The 22,709-nt window shown below is 43.6% G+C and overlaps 1 protein-coding gene across 1 annotated transcript; it reads right to left on the minus strand.

Annotated features, from left to right (window-relative positions):
• Positions 1–143: 143 nt before the first annotated feature.
• On the minus strand, positions 144–20,892 carry hgfa (hepatocyte growth factor a). The gene is made up of 18 exons (XM_071905640.2): positions 20,798–20,892; positions 16,108–16,288; positions 15,815–15,927; positions 15,103–15,217; positions 11,655–11,797; positions 11,330–11,450; positions 10,925–11,043; positions 8,731–8,896; positions 8,379–8,512; positions 7,521–7,614; positions 6,185–6,324; positions 5,347–5,379; positions 5,037–5,145; positions 4,701–4,775; positions 3,854–3,991; positions 3,394–3,500; positions 3,143–3,276; positions 144–2,969 (listed from the first exon to the last, which is right to left on the minus strand). Exons 1-18 carry the CDS (start codon positions 20,859–20,861, stop codon positions 2,805–2,807), a joined length of 2,151 nt encoding a protein of 716 aa, XP_071761741.1. The 5' UTR covers positions 20,862–20,892; the 3' UTR covers positions 144–2,804.
• Between the last annotated feature and the right edge of the window lie 1,817 nt (positions 20,893–22,709).

Below are 22,709 nucleotides of genomic sequence, written 5' to 3' on the forward strand. Positions count from 1 at the left end.
ATTCTTTAAACATATTGTGCAGCAGTAAGTTAGAAAGCTTTTTCTGTGGTAAACTAGTGTAATGTGTCAGATGTAGTAAAGGTCTAAATATACAGAGAGAGAGAGAGAGAGAGAGAGAGAGAGAGAGAGAGAGAGAGTACAGATGAGTGTTATCTCAAATTGTTTATTAAAATCGGTATATAACAAAGGCTACAAAATTCAGAAAAAATCAATAGATATAAAACAACTCACTGACACAAAATAGCAGCTGTTATAGTTATAGAGTTTACAGTATACAGGTATATAAACAGAGTGATCATGGAGAAGTAAAAACACTTAAGTATGAAATTTACAAAATTACAATTTGTAATTTACATTATGCACTGGGCTATTTACATACCAGCAAATTAAATAACAGCAACTTTGCCATAGTTGGAAAAAAGCAATCAATTTAGAATCAATTTACAATACCAGCTATCAATTTACAATACAATGACTGATTCACCAAAGAACTCAGGAAGATAATATTTGGTATCACCTATCAAAACAGTCACTTAATGTTCTTTGGAGGAGCCGTCGTTCTTTCATTTAAACTTCTTAGATTTTCACTGTGATCATCCTCAAAGTATAATAACGGCCACAGTGATCATTTTATGCAGTTATGTTCCTTGTCATACTTTCACATACCTTTTGAACCCAAAGCAAAATGACTCATTGACTGGTGGGAAATATACAATCCATTGTCTTAAATCCCTTCACATTAGCAATATTGGTTCACTTATTGATAATTCCTTTTTTTAATGTGATATTCAGAATGGACCAAGAGTCGTCTTAGAAACAGCTAAGAATGGAATCCATGGTTTAATTCCTTGGTAACAGCCACACAAATACAAGTAACATGTAACCACCGCTAATGCTACCTGAATGGGAATATTCTAGCACAATTGGCCTGGTATAGTTGGATGTTATTCATTGGTTGGAACTTTTCTTTTTATTTTGGATGTCATTGTTGTTAGTATAGTTGGATGCCATTTTTGTGGGAATTTTTTTTTTAATTTGGGATGTTATTTTTGTAGCATGAGTTGTGTAGGGTTTGGGTAAATCATACTAATTTAGCATGGGACAAAGCATTGTTGAATTAAGAAGTTGGGTTAATGTGTTTTTACCATAAATTATGAAGCATGCTGTCCCTAGCACTACCAATCTAAATCTAAATTTAGACTATGATTGTGTGGCTATTACTTGAAAGCCAAACATACACTCCAATCATGGTAGGGTCTTTCACTATTCTCAGGCCAAAGAAGCATCTAAATATCACACAAAAAAATATGGGTTATCTTTTACAATGATGCCATCTTCTAATTAAAAAAAATAAATATAGCTGCTACTTACAAGCTACCCATCTCTTTAAATAGAAAACATAATCCGAGGCAAGAGGAAGCCACTCTGGTGTTTCTAAGTGAGCCAAAAATATTCCAGATCTATAAGACCTATAAAATATTACAGCGTGCCAGAAACATACTCAATAAATCTGCAGTTATGTACAAAAGGAGTCACTTTCCACGAAACAAAAAAAAAAAAAAAAGTCTTACTGACCACACACAGCCCGCCAGGGGCCACAGTTCCCTCCATACTGGAGACCAAATAGCCATGTTATATTTGGCATGGCGCTTCCCTCTCTCATGCTGCAAATGTTAGCATAAGATTTGGAACAGCTCGCCCACTCCTAGTTAGACACTCTCACAGGGAAACTAACAGTTACGCCTAACTAGGGAAAAGGTAGTCCAGCTACTGCGAGCGATTAGCACTTCATGTTTGCCAAGGCTGCTGCAGTTACAGCTATACAGGCAGCAATGATGTATCTTGCATAAAGAACTATTGGTATATCTGAAGCAAAATTTGAACCTTTCTGGATTTCAAACCCTCTCCACTTAACTCCAGGATATAGCCATAACAGTTGCATCACACTGAAAAATCACTATGATATCATCTTATAGGGACTTATAGTGTGTCTATAGTACTCAATAGTGAGTTTATAGTGACCTCATCATGCTTGATGATATTTTTATCTCCTTTGGTATCACTATAGGATTTTCTGTGGTTTAAGTTTTTGACCCCATAGTAGCTGAATAATATTTCTGCAGTTTTGCTGTGATATTTGATATCCTTCTAAACGTTATGATTGGACGACTACAGTTCTTTTTCATAAGGGAGCACCATTTCCATCCAACCACAGCACTTTTGTAGGAGGTAAAAGATTTGTTTTGCAATCCAGCTCAACACACAAATAACAGGAACTCTCAGCCACAGGAGACATTATCTCCCGTGGTAACCGCCTGGGATTTGGGTTCTGTCCATATTCAAGTATTTTCCAGGAGACAATACTGAGTCACAAGTCCCATTCTTACTGTCTTTGTTTGCATGGCTTCAGAGAGTCTGAACATGTCAAAATACGATTAGTACACCGTCCATGTGCCCAAGACTTTGATTGTAAAAATGGTATTAAAGCTAACAACCTGAATTTCTTCTTTTTTGCATAGTGAAAGAATGGGTGAAATTCCAATCATAGTGTGTCCTCACTCCCTGCATCGCTCCAATCATTAATCTCTGTCCTCTCCGCCAGATGATATATTCAGCCACAAAATCCCAAAATGGCCACTTTCCATAAGGTCAGTTTCCTCATACTCATATCTCCCTGTGGTCTTGTTATACATCCATGTTGGAGAGATCTTGGAATTTTCTGGCCCAACGCCGCCCCTCCTCCCGCAGGCTGTGGCGCAGTCCTGCACGGAGCTGGTTTTCACACCATGGTGTTAGTTCCTCTCCTAACTGGGGTAGAGTTTGAAGACTTTGTATATCCACTCGGAGTAGAAGGCGACGTTGACAAAGAGCGCGGGCTGCGACGAGGCGCACTTTGTCCTTTGGATGCTCACGCCGATGATGACTTTGCGCTCGTGTTCCTGGCAAACCAATGGGCCACCGTTGTCTTTCTGGAAGGATAAGATTAGAGATTAGAGATAAGAGACACTGACATTATACTGCATATGATTCACTGCTAGAGTCCAAACCAAAAATAGAGTGCCATAAAGATAGAGTGCTTAAGTACTGTGTGTTCATGCCGTATGTCTGTTTAAAGATGCAGATGTAGATTTGTGAACCGTACATCACATACGCCTTCTCCTCTCTTGCCGCCGGCACACACTCTGCTCTCACCGGCACCACCTTTGAGTCGTGAGCACATGTCGTTATTGACCATGGGCATGGTCACTGCCTTCAGTGCCTCGTCATATCCTGTATCTAAACACAGAGGGATACGGGAAACCGGTGTAAGTGTCTCATGTAACAGATGTAACAGTTTCAATCATGGTTAAAATGGCATGTGATGTGGAATATGGGTGAAAGAAAAGGCAGTACTTTTGGTTTCGCCCCATCCGTACATGGTGCAGCTGGTACCCTCTGCAATGCTACACTCTTTTACTGGAAGGTGGATGGTGGAGGCTCCCTCAGACACAGGGGCAGGCCTACAACAAACGTAAATAATAGTTATAAATTACAGTTGGGATACAACATATGCATCAATAAACGGTCCTTATTACCATGATTTGTGTCAGTTTTTAAAAAAATGTAGACCACTGTGTGCAAAACTATTTTATCAGCAGGTAGATCAATAACACTGCAGTAGAAGAGTAAAAATGACTGAAAACCATAATAGGGCTGTATGATAAGGGCTTTTATATGGGCAGAAGGCCACAGTTAACCAAATGACATTGCGCCTTCTTGGTATAATATAAAGGATTGGACTATTTTACATAACACTTTGCAATTGTGAGATGTTAGATATTAGTGGAAACCCAGTGTGTAGGTGAGCGCTTACTCTGCCAGCTTCAGCAGAACCAGGTTGGATCCCTCTGGGCCACAGATCAGGCGGGCGATGTGTAGTCTGGGGTGACTGGAGGACTGGTTGAGGTGGCGGAGGCCGACCTGCACACTGTAATCCCTGAGATCTGGAACACTGATGAATAGAGGGGCCATTGTATTAATATTACATATAGTCAGTGGAACATCTAAAATAGATTTCCTCAACTTTTGTAGCATGCTTTGCACACAATTCAAGGCACATGACATTATTAACTGCAGCAGAAATTCTACACAAAACCATGATCACAGCAATCAAAATATAAAAATTCTGTCATTGTTTATATTGCAAAGATGCAAACTTTCAAGGCAAACCTGCAAAGCAAAAAGCAAAATCTCAAGGCAAAACGTAGCTCACTCTGTGACACACACTGTGCCTCAACATATCAGCTGAAAACCACTGATCTACGACATATGTGATACATACATTACTGCAGAGACAGGGAAGCTTTCATTCAGGCCACTACTGCAGATGCAGAGATATATAACTCTGACACAGACAACTCCAGAAGTTAAACAGATCTGCAGGCCAAATCATCCCGTTCCATATCTCAAGCCTGTCTGGGACTGGGTATTTCTCAGTAACCGCTACCATAAACAGGACATAGCCCGCATCTTCACTTTAAACAATATCAGCAAAGGGAGGGAGGGAAAAGCAAGAGGAGAGGAAACACGTTTGAGAGATATTAAGGGTAAATGGGAGAGCTAAACGAGAGAGGGAATTGGTGAGTCACAGAAAGAGAAAGTGTGAGAGAGAAGTAGGTCACCAAAAAAACAAGTGGAGGGGGACTAAAGGTGAAGATTACCAGGAGGTGAAGCACTGTTGGTCTGTCAAAACCCAGTTTTCTCTGATCAACGAGCCACCACACACGTGAGCGTTCCTGAGAAAATATTAGAGAACATTTTCAACCATTACATTGGGTCTAACAGCTTAAGACATGGACAGCATCTCCATATATATTGATTTAGAGTGCAACAGTGAAAGATGGGTGTACTTACTACACTACATCATCTCAACATTTAGAGAAAAGAAATAAATAAAAGAATATTTCTGGCACAATATTTTCATCCAAGACGTACTAGAGGATTTAAGGATCAGAGACATTCTCAAAAGCCAACAACGCAGATTAAAAATGACTTACTCTCTTTGGATGCTCACAACCCAGCCGCCATCTGGGCCCTGCACTTGGTGTCCTCCGACAATTCTGGTGTTTATGTGCACAAAGCATGATATCTTGGTCGTAGTTTGAGCTAAAACAAGGAGACAGTGTTGATGTGTTAGATAAATGAATGCATGTTTCCACTTTTAGGCAGAAATCCAAAAGGCAAGCATAAAAGCGAATTCTTTTTGTCAGGTAAATGAGAACAGATGGATATGATGTGAGGAGGAAAAAGAAAAGATGGGAGATAAAGAAGACGAGGGAGAGGAGGAGACTGGTAAAAGCTACTCACTGGTAGGTTGGGGAGCCACTGTTGGAGATTCACCTGATAGAAGGAAAGCAAATCACAACAGTAAGGACAGACCCCACAGTGGCAGGACATAATGTAGATCACTGACCATACATTGACATACAAAGCATGAAACCTCATTTGACAAAGACACCCTTCCATCCCTTATAAAACTTATCTCCGAGTCTGCATCGTTGTTGGAGGCTATAGCGGTCAGCAACCACAGCGAATACATTTGCTCAAAACCACAAAAACTTCATGGAGGACATGTTTTACATTATGGAAATTATTGCACAGCTATTTGAAAGAGCCTCTTCAATGCAAGCCGGCCGAAACCAGCCAAAGAAAATATTGGGTCAACAACAAACAATCAGCCTCACTGTGTGGATGCTCAAATAAAAGGATGGCACATGAGACCTGCATCTGTTTGCTGTTAGAGCGCGGTGCGTTCTGAGCCAATTGGACAAAACCACGGCTAACACATTACATAAGCCACCGGCCAAGCTGTATATAGAAAACATCAGCAAACGCTCTGGGTCTCATATCATTCATGCCTCTCAATGTGATGAAATGATAGTCACATTCAACCAAGGCTACAAAGCAAAATCTGTTGTGTTTACGGACATTTATTGGCAATTTCATTGTACAGCATATGTTTCTTCTATGGTATACTAGGGGTATAAAAAAAGACAACTACCAACTTTATTGTACAACATGTGCATACTCCACTCATATCTCTTTTACTGTGGTGCACTAAGGTTCTGCTAAGTGTGGTTGACATAATACAAACATATCTACTATAACAGACATTAGATGAGACAAGGTTAGGTAAGCCACTCACAGTGCTTCAGCTTGCAGTAGTCCCAAGCCAAGCGGTTGTTTGGATTGGTGTAACACCAAGGGCCATGCTTGTCCCGGTCTGGGTTCCGGCAGTAGTTCTTCTCCAGCCCTACATGGGATACTGCAGAGTGAGAATCCCCACTGTAAAACACACAAATACAGATTCTCATATTCCATTTGTTATTTTGCTCACAGTGGATCAGAACTAACATTGGGCCAAGTCTATATGGGCCAAGAGATTCGTGCACATTCCAAAACACACACATGAGCATGTGCATACATGCAGTCGCATACACGCGCGCGCACATGCACATACATACACACAGTAAGCTACTGAGGTATGCTTGGAAAGTCTGACTCTGGCTTTCCTATAGAGCAATGAATCCTGTGCGTTCGCTGCAGTGCACAGAGCCCGTAGAAGGAAAACGCAGAGTTTTGTGAAGAGTGCTCTGGGGAGAATGAAAGTATGCACTCGAAGCATTCACCAGGGCTCAGACCAGCAGGAGCCACATCCTCTACGGAACGATTTGGTTGTGCTCCCGATTTGTAGGAATTCACATCTGATCCCGTGTCTCCTTGAAACGTTTCACTTGGCTCTAAGAGAATCGAAGCTTATCTTCTCAGTTACCCAAAATATCAGCAATTAAAAGAAGTAGAGCACGGGGACACAGACTTTCGAGACCAAAAAATGCTAAGCGATGGGTAACAATTTGTCAGGGGGTGAAGATAATTTCACTTCCCAAGAGAATGTTAAACAAGCTGTTGCTTTCAGCAGTTTTTCCTGGGACGACCCCTGACCTTGAACAGGGTAGACTCGCTGGCTGCAGTCCACATGAGGGAGCTGATTGGCTTTGATCTACTTTGCTCAGAAAGCACTTCCTGGGGTCAGGGGTCGGCTCTGGAACATGTCCATCTGTCTGTGCCATTTTGGCTTTTAAAATTCCTGTAAATTAAGTAATTCCAACAGCCTCACATTAGCATTAAGCAACAGGCCCTGGAGTGGGCAACTTTTCCTCCAGGGTGGGTCATTTTGAGAGCACCCCAGGGTTTCCTCTCGTCAGCTAGATGAATAATAATTGGGCCTGGTATTGACCCCTGAGGGTCCCCCGATTTCCTCCCACTGTTTGTTTTCACTACTTAGCTTCATTCATTTGAAAGGGATTTTCACAAGGCAATGGGAGCTAAGTTGTCAACAAACACTCATCGACTGAACTGAAAAGAATGTCAATCTCTCTAGTAAAGGTTTCCATGGCTCAGCTGAAGCCAGAGTTACAGTGTGCGCTTATATAGTGGGAGGAGGGTTGCAAATGTACATGCAGATGTAATGACTTTGTTACCTGTTGATGTAATGTGACCATTCTCCACAGGGAATCCCTGATCTAGTTGTGGACAAAGTGCCCCGGTAGGTCTCTCCATTGTCTTCATAGCATTCTGCCAAAGAAAGGGATAAAGTTATTTCAGACCACCTTGTTGAGTATTCCCAAGGCCAAGATATTGAGACCAGCAGTTTCTCACACACCCAAATGCACGAGTGAGAGTGCATGTGCGCATACGTGCATGCAAACACACAAAGAGCTGGTGTATTTTTGGGCAGTGGCTGTCATTCTCATTGATGCTGTCATAACATAAATAGGTTTGAAGGTTTGGCTGGTCTTTGCGGTTTGGATCAATTTAATGTCAAGGGCCCTTTGCAGTTGGTAGTTCCCAAATATAATAGAAAAGTGAAAGGGACATTTCAATCCCAGTATGTCTGTTGCTAAACAGAACCAGACAAGTGCCTATAGTTAGCAAAGGACTCTTTACATTGTGACGTGTGGTTTTTTGAAATGCAAAGCAGAGAAACATGGGAAAAGACAGAGCACGTTTTTGTCAAGGCTGAATGCCGCCTGGTGTTTTTGTACTTCCATGAAATGGAATTCATTGGGCAACATGCTGCCAAGTGGCCCGGTCCTATGGGAGCAATACAGAGACTGCCATTAATTTTGCTACAGAGCTCGTCCTGTGTGGTTCCACTTTGCAAAAACATGACAAGTGTTTTGTAGCATCTGTAGTGCTGTATTTCAAGCAAATTATTCACCAATTACATAGAAACCACAAAGCAATTTACAAGGTAATGCCACTCCTTAATATATTCTCTGTATTCTTTGAAGTTTAGGCAAGTTTTTAGGTTAAAATTGATGCTGTAGAAAAATTACCTATTTTCTGTGTGACCTCAGTGTCACACCTAGGGATGTGGGTGCAGTTGGCTATCCTCTGATTAGGGTCTGTAGTGAAGCACCATGGGTAATCTGCGCCATCAGGGTTACGACAGTAGTTCTCTCTGAGGTCTCTGTAACACAAACACACACACACACACACACGGCAAATTAAATCATGCTGCTGACAGTTTGATTTTTTAAAGCAACTCTATCATTTTTCAGCCTCGCTTCCATCACTTCTGCTTTTCGCATTTCAAAAGACTATGTTCAAACTCAACAAATCACCTCCCTCACACAGCAAGACAACTGAATCCCGGCTGTCAGGAAGCATGAGCCAAGCATTACTCACTTGCATTTGTAGTTCTGAGGAATATAAGAGTGGTTATGGGGGAACTGGGAGTCCCAGCGTTGACACGTCACACCCTCTGGAGTGACATTCATTGTGCCGCGGTAATCTGTGCCCTTTCCCTGGACACAGGATGTTGTTACATTGACATCTGTGTCCTCACTTGAGTCTGGGACAGAGGGAGAGAGAGAAAGAGAGATGGGGATCATTGATTGATGTGCAAGAATGGGTGTAAGAATGAGACAGAATCCAAAGAAAAAGTTTGATAAAGGGAGCAAGATGCAGAAACGCAAGACAGGAAGGCAGGAAGGCAGGAAGGAGAGGTGGTGGTATTAATCTCCAGAACAATGGGGATGGGAGTTAATCATGTTTCACTTAGAGACAGATGATCAAAAACAGTAGCACTCCCCCCCCCCCTCCTCTCAACTGAGATAGGCAGCTCTCTGTGTATCCATAACATTGGTGCCCCACATTCTTGCATTGAGGGACATAAACAGCAAGAAGCAGTGATTTAACATGGCGATAGTACACAATGGAATAGGTTGTTATAAGAAAAATCTGGAGTCTGTGTCCATATTTATGTCTTTGCCTGTACACCTGTATGAACCTTAAAATTATGATAATGGGCTCTTGCAGTGAATTTGATGGACTGGCTTATTGCAGCCCAACCAAACACATTAAATTCAACCCACTCGGCTTGTGGCCACTTTATCCACCGGAAAACTATTCCAAACATCTTCAGATGGAATTCTGCTTTTCGGCAGCGCGGGGATAGGAGTACGCAGGGAGCGATTTCTCCCCACCGGATTTCTGTCTCTGTTTCTTTAGCCTTTGACAAATGAGATGGGAGAAGATGGAGGAGGAAGGGGAATGTTTTGAGGCAGAAAAGGGAAGGCGGGTGGAAAAGAGGGATGTTTTGGCTTGATGTAATGCATGCCAGTGTCTGTGTGCACTGTGTTGTACAGGTCAGTGGTTTTTATCTTTCTGAGGGCAGGCATTGAGGGATACACACATCTGGACAAATGCAGATCCCCCTCCCTTGTTGTAAATCATAACATGTACAGTACATGTGTGTATGTGTCTGAGAGAGACAAAGAGAGATACTGTGCGTGTGTGTGTGTGCATGTGTGTGTGTGCATGTGGGGATATTTCAACGTGCTTTCGAAGAAAAAAAGAACAAACTCTCCAATGGCATAACCTCTTTTTGCTGACCATTCCCTCTTTTTTCCCTCTCTCCTTTATATGATTTATAAAGGCAAATGTTCTACTATAAATGTTTTACTACAATCTATCACATCTCTGCCAAATCTGATATAATTTTAAGAACAATGGCCCTGCCACTAACACAATGATCAGATCTTCCACTTGCTGTGTGAGGCATCTCTGTATGTTGGTAGGAGCGCTCCACTTCACAGCCTCCTGTCATCTATGAGTGGCCTCAATAAAACACTTCTGATGCTCTGAAGTCAGACCCTCCCCTTTACAAACAACCTATTTACCCCTCCTTGTTGAGGTAGAGGGACTGAAGCCAAGCACCACATGAAACACTCAGCAGGGTAAACAAAAAGCCTGTGTGACTCCGCAGGGCGGGTGTGGGGGGGGCTTTTTACTCGCCTCACTGCCCTACCCCAAAACCACCAAAACAGTCCTGTATGTAACAACCCTCCTGGCGCCCCCAAACCACAAGCTGGTATTCTCCAACCGCTGTCTGCCCCCCCAAAAAAACCCACCACGAAGCTAGGGATCCTCGCCACTGGATCAGTAGGTCCACTTTCTGATCTAATAGTGGATTCCCCACTGTTTGATATCTATTGTTATGAGGTCGTAAGGGCACTGGTGGCTGAGGCAAAAGTGGCAATCAAGCCATTGAGAGGCCACAATAAGAATACAACAAGAGTGTGTTCTTCACTCGCTTGACTCGTTAAATAATTGCTTCACTCAAAAAACTCTTTCTCACAAGGAGAAGATGGTGAATTAATGAGGATTAGGAGTATATATGCGTATTGTAGTTGACCCTGACCTCTGACCTCCCTGTGGGGGGAGGCAAAAGAAAAGAGACTTTCCCCCTCAGGGATGAATAGAGTGCCGGCGAAATAAAACACATCCCTGTTCTAATAAAAGTTTTGCTTCAGGCCTTCCTGGATTAATATTCATTCATTGGGATGCAAAAGAGATGGAGCAGATTTCTAGGCCTCACCACACACAGCGATGCTGCAGTACTCCCATGGAGTCTTGGGATCCATGGTGTAGCACCAGGGCCGGAGGCGATTATCTGGGTTACGACAGTAGTTGTCCTTTAAATCTTTGTCGCGATACCTAACAGGAGAAGAGAGAGAGAGAGGATACAGAGGAGGAATAAAAGATGGGGAGGGAGAAAAGGGAGGAGAGGGTGTCACTGGTGTTGAGTTATTACGAATAAACAGAACTAAACCAGAACAAGTGGTGAGGTCTACCTCTCTTGAGTATTAGCGTCATTTATTTATGTATCATGGTGTATCAGCGGTGTCTATCCACTAGTCTACAACTGGAAAAACTATGCACTGTTCTACAACTGGAGAAAATGCATTATTCCATTAGATTACACTGGGCTCTTTTCTCTTACTTTTTGGGCTGGAAGTGGTGTTTGTGCGGCCTTGCTGAGTCCCATCTCTGACATTCCTTGCCACTCTCTGTATGGTCCATTTTGCCCTGGTAGTCCTCCCCGTTACACGTCATACACACCTCTGTCAACACAAAATCACAAAATGTACATCGTAATCATAAACACAACTTAAAACATCAGTACAACTTTTGAGCATTGAATAAACCACATAAACAGTTCTATCATCTCTAGAGAAATAACGTTAATGTGAGTTTCCTTCCACGGTGGATCTGAAGTAATTTGTTCAAATGTTATTGTCCATTGATGTGTGGTTGGATGCTCTTACGTTCTGAACACTGCGGTAGGCCGCACTCCTCAGAACGTACGTTGGGGTCTGTGGTGTAGCACCACGGACCACCGGGATCGTTGTTGGGGTTCCGACAGAAGTTCTCCCTCAGGTCTTGCCTTGGATACCTATCAGGGTAAAACCTAGAGGGGGGAAGACATCATTTAAAATGTTATCTGATACTGTAATATGCATAAATAAGTAGAGATGAGACATGCACGCTTGACTGCTCCAATATACCTTAACTGACTGCTAGTTTTCTTAATAATAAACCAAAATAATTCAAAGGGCATTGACATAAAGACCGGGGCATTTTGCTTCATTCTGAAAAATGACAGTACCTACAGCATGACAAGAAACCAACAGAAACATTTTAGAATGACAGAAATTGTAGCAATCATATGCAAAACAATAGCCATAATTCTCCTTTTCTATGAAGAGACAGATTTACACTTTTTGCACGATTGCTTTACCAATCCCTATCATTTCCTCATGTGTGAAGCAGCCAGACCCAGTCACAGCACAGTGACTACCAACAGCACAGAACAATGCTACGAACCACTTGGAGCAGCCCGAGCAGTTCTTTTGCTGGCAGCCTTTGAACACGTTTGAACCTAATCCCTCTCTGTCGTTTTGCTACATTGCGTCAGTGCGAACAGGCTTTTATAAGACACACCTTTCAGAGTAAAAGAACCTGGCTGGTCCCAACATATGGGCTGGAACAATGGGGAACAGACCATACTAAATGGACAGTGTGAGAAATTCGTCTCCTGTCAGGGCAGGATGATGAAAAGCGGGGCTGCGTCAACACCCCCTGGGCCAAGCCCACCACAGTCCCCTTCCCACCCATGGAGACGGAGAGGGAAGACAGAGGTGGAGGGATAGGGCAAAAGAAAAAACGTGTGGACATGGAGGGAGAGTGAAAAGAAAGCCACCAAAAATAAACGAGGAGTAAAGTGACTGATATTAGAGTGATGAAAAGGTATGAGGACGCAAAGTGTGGTGGATGAAAAGTGAACATAATGGAGTGGAGGGAAAAAGGGGGAGCTCAGAGCTTAATTGATGATGTAAAAAGAACAGGAGGGGACGAGGGAAAGAAGAAAAGGGAAAAAGAACCAGAGTCGACCTCCCTTCAGCAGCTTGTCTGAGCGCTCTACCCCAGCCAATGACTCTTTTCTTGGGGGAGTCTGCTCGGCTCTCCCCACTGTGCCCTGGGGCTTTCGCAGGGCTCCGACGCTAATGCACAACATCATTCAACCCAGAACTAGAGGAAATCTCAGGGATCTAACTTAGACGAAAGGAGACCAGGGGAGAGGCTGCAAAAGAAGAAAGAAGGGGGAGAGCCGAGGAAAAGCAAAGTTAAGTCTTCATTGTAATGTAAATCTATACGCCCTCAATCCAATATGGTATGGATCCAAGCCACTGTGTTGATCCTATGCTCCAGACCCAGAAACAGACATGCCCTTTACCCAGAGAAGTGTATCAGAAAGATATAATAATATACATGTCCCATTGTCTCAGATCTACAACAATAAGGAAATTGGTATTGGGGTTTGGCCTAGACAAAGCACTTGTTCCCCCTCCAAGCAATACTCAGCTGTAAGCCAAAACACATTTATTTGATCAAGTGTATCTCACAAACTCAATATATTTCTCTCCAGTATTTACAGTACAGTATCCTTATATAATAAATGGAATTACAAGGAGCCTTAGCAACTCTCTTTACACAACGCTGCATCTGGTGAGAGTCCGTAAAAAGGCCAAGGCATGGGAGCAAGTTCGCCATAATGATGTTGCGCTAACAGATGTTGGCCAGCTATTCATCTCCTTGCCAAAGCCTGTTCCCATCGGAGAACAGGCAGACACTACACACACACATGCTTCGCTTTCTGGACCGGCTAAACATATTGGCTGGATTTTGGATATTACTAAAGATGGACTCTCGACCTGAAGTAAGTGCCGCAAAATGTCTAGCTACATGCACCTGGTGATGATGAAGCGAACTTGTTCTCGCTAAAAGGTTACAGCATCCAAAGGTATAAATCATCCATAGGTATAAAAGCAGGCATCTACAGACTCGATGTATCTTAAGAAAAAAAGCAGATTTTCAGAAGCAGGGTGGTGTAGTTAGGGAACCACCCTTCAAACGGAGGACCTGGTGTAGGTCCAAACTTGTCCCCGGTGTCAGGAAGCATCCGCACTCTCAATCACCCCTTGCCCTGCGGTGATCGGTCAAGCATAAAAATAATAGTTACGTGAAACTCAAATGGTGCGTAGCTCATTATGGTGGTAATCCTCACGCAGCGGGGCAGTCTCATGCTAGGTAACCCCTCTGTGGCACTAAATCTCTCCTAAGTAAAGCTCCCTTTGAAAGTTGAAAGTTGCTGACAAGCCGGGACGATGTTGTCGGACATGTTTGCCATCAGGGAAGGGGACTTGAACTGTGTGTCAGAACGATGACAGAAGAGTCCAAATGTGAGCAGTGGGAGGATTGGGGAACTGTGGAGAGGAGAGGAGAGGAGAGGAGAGGAGGGGAGGGGAGAGGAGAGGAGAGGAGAGGATGGGGAACTCTGTTGTGTCCAGGGGGAGGCCCAGCCGGGACCGACCCTGCTATGTGTTTTCATCAGGGGGGTCGGGGAGCTTGTATTCTCCCCCTGTGTGTCTGTGGCTTTGTGAGCTCAGCTGGAGAACAGACAGAACATGACTTCAGTCTATAAATCTTTGAGCCCTCTTTCCCTCGTTCTACCTCCCTCTCTCTCTCTCCTTCTGCCTCTCTTTCACTCTGCACTCCCTCAAACTCTTATTGCTCCGTTTCTCAACCCCCCTCCTGACTGCTGCAGTTAAAATATCTTGTAACTAATGAGCACTGCTAATGAGATGCTGGCACCGAACCATCTTCGCAAATTCGCCGGTCTCGCCTCTTGTTTTAGCCGGGGAGAAAACGTCTTCGCTCGTACACCTGATGGCCTACAGAGCAGTAGAAAAACAACCTCATTTGGGGAGAGATCTATGCATGTGTTGAAAGAAATCCGCATTAACTCCGCGCAAGCGTCCAACCGTCTCCAAGCCTCCGCCTTCCCTTAACCCCCAAGGTGCAAGGGGATGATCTGAACGTCAATAAATCAGCTGCTGGGGCCTGTTCAATATCAGCCGCGGAGAAATAGAGAAAGAACATACAGGAAGGTGACGGTAACCTGAAGATTAGAGGAGCAGGCTTTGAAGGCTGCCGGTTCAAATCTGCAGAGATCTGGCCTGGGGAAGTGAATGATTAACACTCTCTCCTCCCTCGAAAACAACTGTTGGAGTGCCCTTGTGCAAGGCGCTGAGCTCGCAGTTGAGAATGTGTGAATGTTTGTAACCATCCCTCCTCTCAGGAATGCTCCCCTACACCACTGCTGTGAGTAAGAATGTGCTATTAGGGGTGAGAAAAGAAAGGAGGAGGACTTACGTGTGGTCATTGATGTTCGTATCAGCCCAAGCTTGACAAGTGATGTTTGACTTTGTCCAAGACCTCCTCCCTCTGTAGTTGTCCTTGGTGCCGACGATACACTCCCTTATGTAGTCTGGGTGAGGGCAAAGGCATACAAGCATTTGAAAACACCCATTCATTTTCTCACTTTGATGCAAGTTCTCTTCTTTGCATGTGAGTTTATACATCGTTTATTCAATTAATTCGATTTGCGCAGGCTGCTTTGACCACCTGGAATATATTTATTTATAAGCATTTCAGAATGTCCCCGCTTGTCTGTTATTCCAAAAACAGACAACTCCCTGAAGTTCGTTAAATGTCACCGGGAGGAGTTTCCGTAAATTTTGCAGTAAATTCTGAAGTGCAAGATTCCACAGCCGGCACTGGAGTGAGCCTTTTGCACTCCGACTGTAAACAATGAAGTTTTTTGTTTACACTCCACTTGGTCCGCTACATGTTTGTGTGCGCGACTCTCCCCACTGGAGCTATTAAACAGCGAGGCGGGGGTTGCTTTTATTGTGTCAACAGAGAAACCAAAGACCTTTAAAAAAAGCAAGGAGCGAAACCCATCATCACCAACAAACAATCCTCCCGTGTAAACCCTGAGTACTTTCATTCTAGGAACGAAAACACCAAGACTGCATAATGTCACCTTTAAGAGACTTTGGACCTGGAAAGCGGCGAAGTTTACCTTTATGTTCATACAGAGTGAAGTTGACGTTGGCTTGCTTCTGCACGCCGGGTGTGAGGCGGTCGAAGGGAAGCAAGTGGCATTTCCTGTTGTGCCTCTGAAAGTTGAAGGCCCTGCAGAAGAAGACGGGAAGTAGTTGAGAGATGAACGAATGATAAACAACAAAATATGTAAATATGTCTGTACAGCAGGAAAGGAGGAGTGAGGGGAATATGGATAGAAATGAGGCGGCGGGCTGAAAACCAGCGAGAGGGAGAGAGAAACAGAGGCAGAACATGCAACTTGTCACACACCTGCAGTTGAAGTATTTCTTGCCCTTCTTGCCCTTCTTGCCCTCCTTGCACTTGCGGGCGCAGCGCTCCTGCGACCGGCTGTTTCGCACCACAGGGGGCTGAGGGCAGTCTGTGCAAACCAGCATGTGGCTCTCAGTCTTCTCATACTTCTGTAACGTCTGCTGAGTCCTCCCACAGCGACCTGCCAGAGCAGCAGCAGAAGAAGAAGAAGAAGACTCACACACTCTTCCACACACCGGAAATACGCCAAATTCACATAAGGAGTCAAGTCGGCAAGCAGAGGCTGAATGTAAATGGAAAGCTTGGGCATGCTTGCACACACACACACATACGCACAGACAACGTAAGCATTCTTTAAGCCAAGAGATCATCCTTTTATGCCTCTTTATGACTACAGGATTAGATTGTTGGCCTTGCAAGTCTATTCTCTGACTCTGCAATAACAGGACTCTTGACTGAAACAACACGCGATAACATCTTTTTAAAAGCGTTTTATCATTCGGAATTATGTACAAATAAACTAAACCTATAACCCTATCACTCCACGCCAGTAAAATGAGCGATGCAGTGTCATGCTGTATCCATGTTGCATTTTGATGCCCTCTGGAATGTTATTGGCCCCAGTTTTCCTCCCCATTTTAATACTATTCATGTTTCCACCAAAAATCACTTCCCTCTACAAACAGATGTCTAACAGCAGGCATAAGTCATTTAATGGCAGGAGTTCATAATTAAAAGACAACTCCTGCCAACAAGCAGTGTTGACTTTGTTTGCACCATCTTGTTTGACAATGCATGAATACATCATACTATTGGTACGTCCCTTTGGGGATGTACCAATAGTATGATGCATTGATTGTCTCTACTATTGGAACAGCAGGAAGCATGAAAAGGGTTTCAGAGTCACAGCGTGGAGGAAGGGCGGAATGATATTACAGCTATGAATTGAGCAGCGTCCGGCCTGCTGAAGTGTCCTTGAGCAACAAATTAGATCCCTACCAGCTCCAAGGCTGCTGTTCTGCATCTGACCCTGACCTCTGACCTCCCTGTGCAGCGGGGCAAGAGAAAGGAGAATTTGCCTCCAGGGATCAATTAAGTGTCCCATTACCGAAATGCTTAGATTTGGTGATAAACTCATTTGAGCAACTTTCTTTAGGCAAAATGCTCTTCACCTGTGCTGGCCAAGCTGAGGTGGCGGACCAGGTGTGAGAAAAGCAGGAATGCACTGTGACCAGGACCAAACCCCAGCTCCAAATGCACCCAGCACTGCAGTCCTGGTTCATACCAAGTTAAGTGCCTGAATGCGGGGCGGAGTTGGACTGTGAGGAAGACCAGGAGGACAGAATGATGTCCATCCAGGAAGCTGATGTGCTTCACTGCTTCACTTGGGGAGTAGATGCTCGTGAGGGCATACCTCATATTTTACAAGCCGAAATTTTTTTTTCCAACAGCAGTTTTAGCTACCCAATGGTATCTGTTATGTCACCGTTTTATGTTAGTTTTAATGGACATTCGTGACTCCTTCAGAAACCCGTTTCAAGTGCTTTGCTGCATTCACGACCCATAAAGGCTTGACTTTTAAAGGGTCATGAAAGCCTTATTAGAACCCACTTGACCCCCTGCTGTTTTACTAGTGTGGCATTTTGTTTGTTCCTTTTCATTTTGAGCAACAAGGATGACATGCATTTTTTGAGAGAACAAAACAAATCGCAGGCTCATCGGGCTCATCCTGTTTCCCAGGGCTGCTATATCGTCACTCATCATCTCTACTCCACTGTTGGTCCAAATAAGTTTTATGTACAGTCTCAGTTATTGGCAACCAACACAGGAGTTATACTATTTCTGGAAAAATGTGTCTGAAAGTTGCACAAGCACACACAATAATTCATGATGTTTGATTTATAGGCCTTTGTTGGGAACCATTTCTTTGGAAGTAATACATCAAAAAGAGAATCTTATCGTAGCGAAAAAGCAGTATAACCTAGGGGTATACGAGATCCAATGGAGTTCACAAACAGGACAAACCATATTTCAAGTCCAAATCTTCTGTGATGCAAATCATACAGTTTTACCTACTGGAAAATTTAGAGTGCATCCTTCTCTGGAGTGGAGCTCTACTGTACAAGTGCTTTCCTTGGGCTACAACTGCAGCAACATCCTTAGACGCATTGTGTGTTTAGTTACAATAGTTTTCCCTTTATAATTAGGGGCAAGTGGGACATAAATCACAGAGGAAAATCTCATGCTGTGGAGTTACAGCAACATGCTCTTGTGCCAAGATCCGACACAAGACGTTGTGTGCGTACTTAGGATATTGTAAACTCCGGAGCGTTTGGAGGGTCCTCGTGGTTGAAAATGTTTTTTGGGGAGGACGTGTTATTAATGTTTGGGCTCCACCGGACCACATCTGGCACTCATCACGCTGTTGTTCCAGCCCTGATGTCTGGCCAGGCCGCTCAATTAGATTTCACTTAGTCTCTTCCTCTCCTTCCAGTCAGACTCCTGCTATCTCCAAATCCCAAATATTTGCTGAAGTTGAATACTATAATAAAAGGTGCTCCACGGGCGAGTTTGGGAGCAACGAGAACGGGCGACAGTTGAGAAGAGGCAGCGGCAGCCGAGAGGTTAAAGAGGCGAGTTTGGGAATGGGCAAATGTGGGTGGGGAATGTGAATGAGTAACACTCTCCCCTCCCGCAACAACTGCCACTGAGGTGCCCTTGAGCAAAGCACTTAACCCCCAACTGCAGCTCAGTGGCCAGCAGCAGAAGACTGTGGTTGTACCGGGCAGCTCCCAGGTGTGAATGTGCGGAAGTGAATGAATGTGAAGTGGGGCGTTGCTGGATAAAGAGCATGGGTGTTTAGTCAACTTTCCCTGGATAAATAAAGGTAGAGAAAAAATAAATAAAAGTAAGATTGATAATTGCAAAATGTTCCAGTCTCTTTTTAGGCTGTGAGGGGTTAGAACTGTATCCAATGAAAAACATCTCCTCGAAAGAAAAAACAGCAAAGTAGCAGGTTAAAGGTGTGCCTCTGTCTGGGAATTACTCAGACATTACATCTGCTTCAGAGAGCGCACAATGTGGAGCTGGGCTCAGCAGCCAGATGTTACTCCTACCCCCCCCCCTCTCTCTCCCTCTCTCCCTCTCTCTCTCTCTCTCTCTACCTTGACGAACGCACAAATACTGCTGTCGGGGACGCGCATTTTACTTTCCCCCCCAATCCGCAGGGAGGTCAGGGGTCAGAGGTCAGAGTCAGATACAGAACAGCAGCCCTGGAGCTGGAAGGGATTCAGTGCCTTGCTCAAGGACGCTTCAGCAGCGCGGATGCACGGACAGTCTCTCGTATAAATGACGTCGCTGGCCCCGCGCGCCCCGGGCCGTGCTGGAACATTATCAGATAGGCTACAGCCGCACGACATCCTCCTCCCAGTAGCTGGCATTATAGTCCCACAGATGCACGAGTGTCTATTACTGAAATGACCATGACCTATATAAAACTTTTAATGACAAAGCAGCAGGATCAGCAGATGTACTTCAAACAGAACTCTTCAGCCCGGGTTTACCTTTACGCAGCTGGAACGGCAGACTGCGCGTCCTCGTGCTGCTCAGAGAGATGGTATCTTGGCTACTAATATTATTAGGCTAATAACTATAAGTGTATTTATTACAACGCGTTTGCCGTTTGACCTACTTGCTATTTGTTATAAGATTCACTGGTTAACTAGGTCGCTGGTTCTCAAAGTGTGGTCCGGGGACCTCCAGGGGTCCTTGAGGGGGTTCAATGAAGTCCCAAGTAAAAGGAAGAATAGTTTAATTTCACTATTATTTCATTCACTAAATGTTAGCACAATTAGAGAATGTATACTGATGACTCTTTTGAGCAACGTTTTATAGTCCAATTCTGTCATAAAAAATAACTCAAAATAACAAAAAATCTTATAAGATGGGGTTGCTTGGGACAAAATCTCATCAAATGGGGATCGGTGGTGTATTGCGCATCTATTTGGGGGGTCGTTGACATGAAAAAGTTTGGGAGTCCCTGAGCTTCACAAAAATGAATGACTCTGGCTCTAACCAGTGACACTATAATGACACTGCAGCCTTTACCAAAAATTGCAGGATTAAAAGTGACCTCGGTAATAGGCTTTCTCTCTTATAAAATAGCCCTAAATATGACTGTGGCTACTGTTAGAGCGTAAAAAATCAAAAACATTTTCTCAAACCACAGTGAATTATCACCGTGCAGTATACAAGAAAAGCGTGCAAACAGCTTTCTCATCAATTGAATAGATGTAGACAGTGCAAAACCTGGATAATGATCCAGTCTATTCAATGCCACTTATGCTATTTAGTCTATAATTCAAAATCATTATAAATTCTCCACGTTACGCACACACTGCAAAAAATATCCATTGTCGTCTGCAAGTCATTTAATCTAGTAGGCTACTGAGACTGAAAATCGTATTTTTCTTCTGCCACTGGGGTGAGATTATTACACTTGTCTACAATGCAAATCAACTTGTTTCAACTTGTTTGAATCTTCATTTTCTGTTCTTCCTGCATTAGAAATAAGTGGAATCAGATTTCTCCCACTTGTTTACAGAATAAAAAGACCAAATATGAGATTAAATGGCATTAAGATAATTAAAATTGCCAACAGCCCACAGACCAACAGTTCTTCATGTCTTACCTGTATCCACCATAAAGACCACAATACACACCAAAGCTTTGTAAATCCACACGTTAGTCCTCATGGTCAGCAACTTGGGTTAAAGCTATAATCCGAGGGTGTGCGTTTAAATTAATTGAGCGACCGACTCGGTGGTTTTATTAAGTCCAAAGTGGGTGATGACCAGGAAAAGCCTTGCCTTCCTCACACAGATGCCCCTTTACAAGAAACAAGACGTCCTCGGTTCAACCCCCTTTTGGTTGAGTTTGTGCTCCTATCTGTCACACGGTCTCCCTCACCAGGGTCAAGCCAGATACAATAAATAAAGTAACTTCCGGTGAATCCTTTCAAAATAAAATCCTTATTGACGAACATGTATATTCTAACTTTTTTAAGTGATACAAAGTACCAAAATAAAGAATATATTTGAGTATGATTCTGTAATAAATTAATTAATTAATTAATTGTTTTCCTCCAATGTCCTTTTCACAGGGAATATTCATAGGCCTATGCAAGATGCCATTGGGATGCCAAAAAATACACAATTTAAGACTCAAACACATAATTTGATAGCATGTCTAGCCTACTATTTAAAAAAGGCAATTTCACATAACATTAAATGTTCCTAAATGCTATAGAATGGCACTTCCAGTAGCCTATAGGCTACTCAGTGTCCATTCAGCCAGAATGAGCCAACTGTAGTGGAATAGCTTTAATGGTTGGCCCAATTTTGTTTTGTACATCCTCAAAATTTTATACTTTTTTCCCCACTTCTACTTTTAATTTTAAAACGCTTTTATTGCGAAGGCAAAATCGCCGTACCTCCGGTCTTCCTCTGGCTAAATCTGTGTAATTTACCGCAGTATATTATCGCCCACACAGTTTGTCGGGCAATTTTAAACGGCTTTCACCGCACTGTGGTCCCCCGACGGCCACACGCACAGCATGTTTGTCACCCTGTTTGTCTAAACAGCAGGGGGTGATCGTGCTGCCAAACCGGATACAAGTCGCTTCCACAACAAACGAAGTGACTGAACCGATAGCCAGCGGTCGGACGGTGCGACTTGGTGCCATAAAAGTCACTGGAGTGGACGGACCGTGCGTCGGCCTGGCGCTCAGTCAGACGGTCCTGATGATAAGATAGAAATGACTTGTATATTTAGAACCTTCCTTTCCCTCCCTCCCGCCCTCAGCCCGCCTGACTTGGGCTCAACTGAAAACGCAGATGGGATGATTTGCACGGTGCGTAAAAGGGGGGAACTTGGCGCAAAGCAGTGATTGCGTCCTCAGAAGAATAGACGGTTGCCAAAATGCGCAACGTGAAGAGTGCGCGTTCAAAACGACATACAGAAGACCCTGCTGAAGTGTCTTTGAGCAAGACGCTAAATCTCAGGTCCAGCTCTGCAGCTGAGCCTGACCTCTGACGTCCCTGTGGAGCGGGGTGGGGGGGTTGGGGGGGGGGGGGGGGGAGGCACTTTCCCATAGGGAGTCAATGAAGTATTATATTATTATCATATTAAACGGTAAAGCTGACTCTAAAAAGGCTTAAGACCACATTTAATTAAACTGAGAACATCCATAACGTAATAGCACACACCCAGTTCAATTTTGGACTCACTCATGGCGCTGAAGCTTTAATGGCTATGGGATTTCTGATATTATGCTCCATTCAATTAATTACATTATGTTGACTGTTACGGTTCATGTATTTCAGGACAAAACTGGGAATATCCTCAGCCTGCGTGGTAAGTGGCCAAGATCTTTGATTAATAAACCAATAAATAGACACAAAAGTATCATATCTGCCAAAGTGCAAAATATGTGATGATATCTTAAACAACATAGAAGATGGACCGAGCTGACCAATGCAAGAATATCTGGATTTATTGGTGCAGTGCTGTGCCAAATGATGACACAGCATCATTTTTATCTG

Source organism: Centroberyx gerrardi, chromosome 24 (assembly GCF_048128805.1).
Source record: "Centroberyx gerrardi isolate f3 chromosome 24, fCenGer3.hap1.cur.20231027, whole genome shotgun sequence".
NCBI classification, from domain to species: domain Eukaryota; kingdom Metazoa; phylum Chordata; class Actinopteri; order Beryciformes; family Berycidae; genus Centroberyx; species Centroberyx gerrardi.

Bases quoted from the DNA above. Each gene is read 5' to 3' on its own strand.
- hgfa (XM_071905640.2), bottom strand. From the start codon at position 20,861: ATGAGGACTAACGTGTGGATTTACAAAGCTTTGGTGTGTATTGTGGTC. The intron at 7,615-8,378 runs GTAATTTTTCTA...TTTCTTTGGCAG, and splicing joins TGAGGTCACACAGAAAATAG to AATGCTATGAAGACAATGGA. The intron at 2,970-3,142 runs GTACGGTTCACA...TTATCCTTCCAG, and splicing joins GAGGAGAAGGCGTATGTGAT to AAAGACAACGGTGGCCCATT.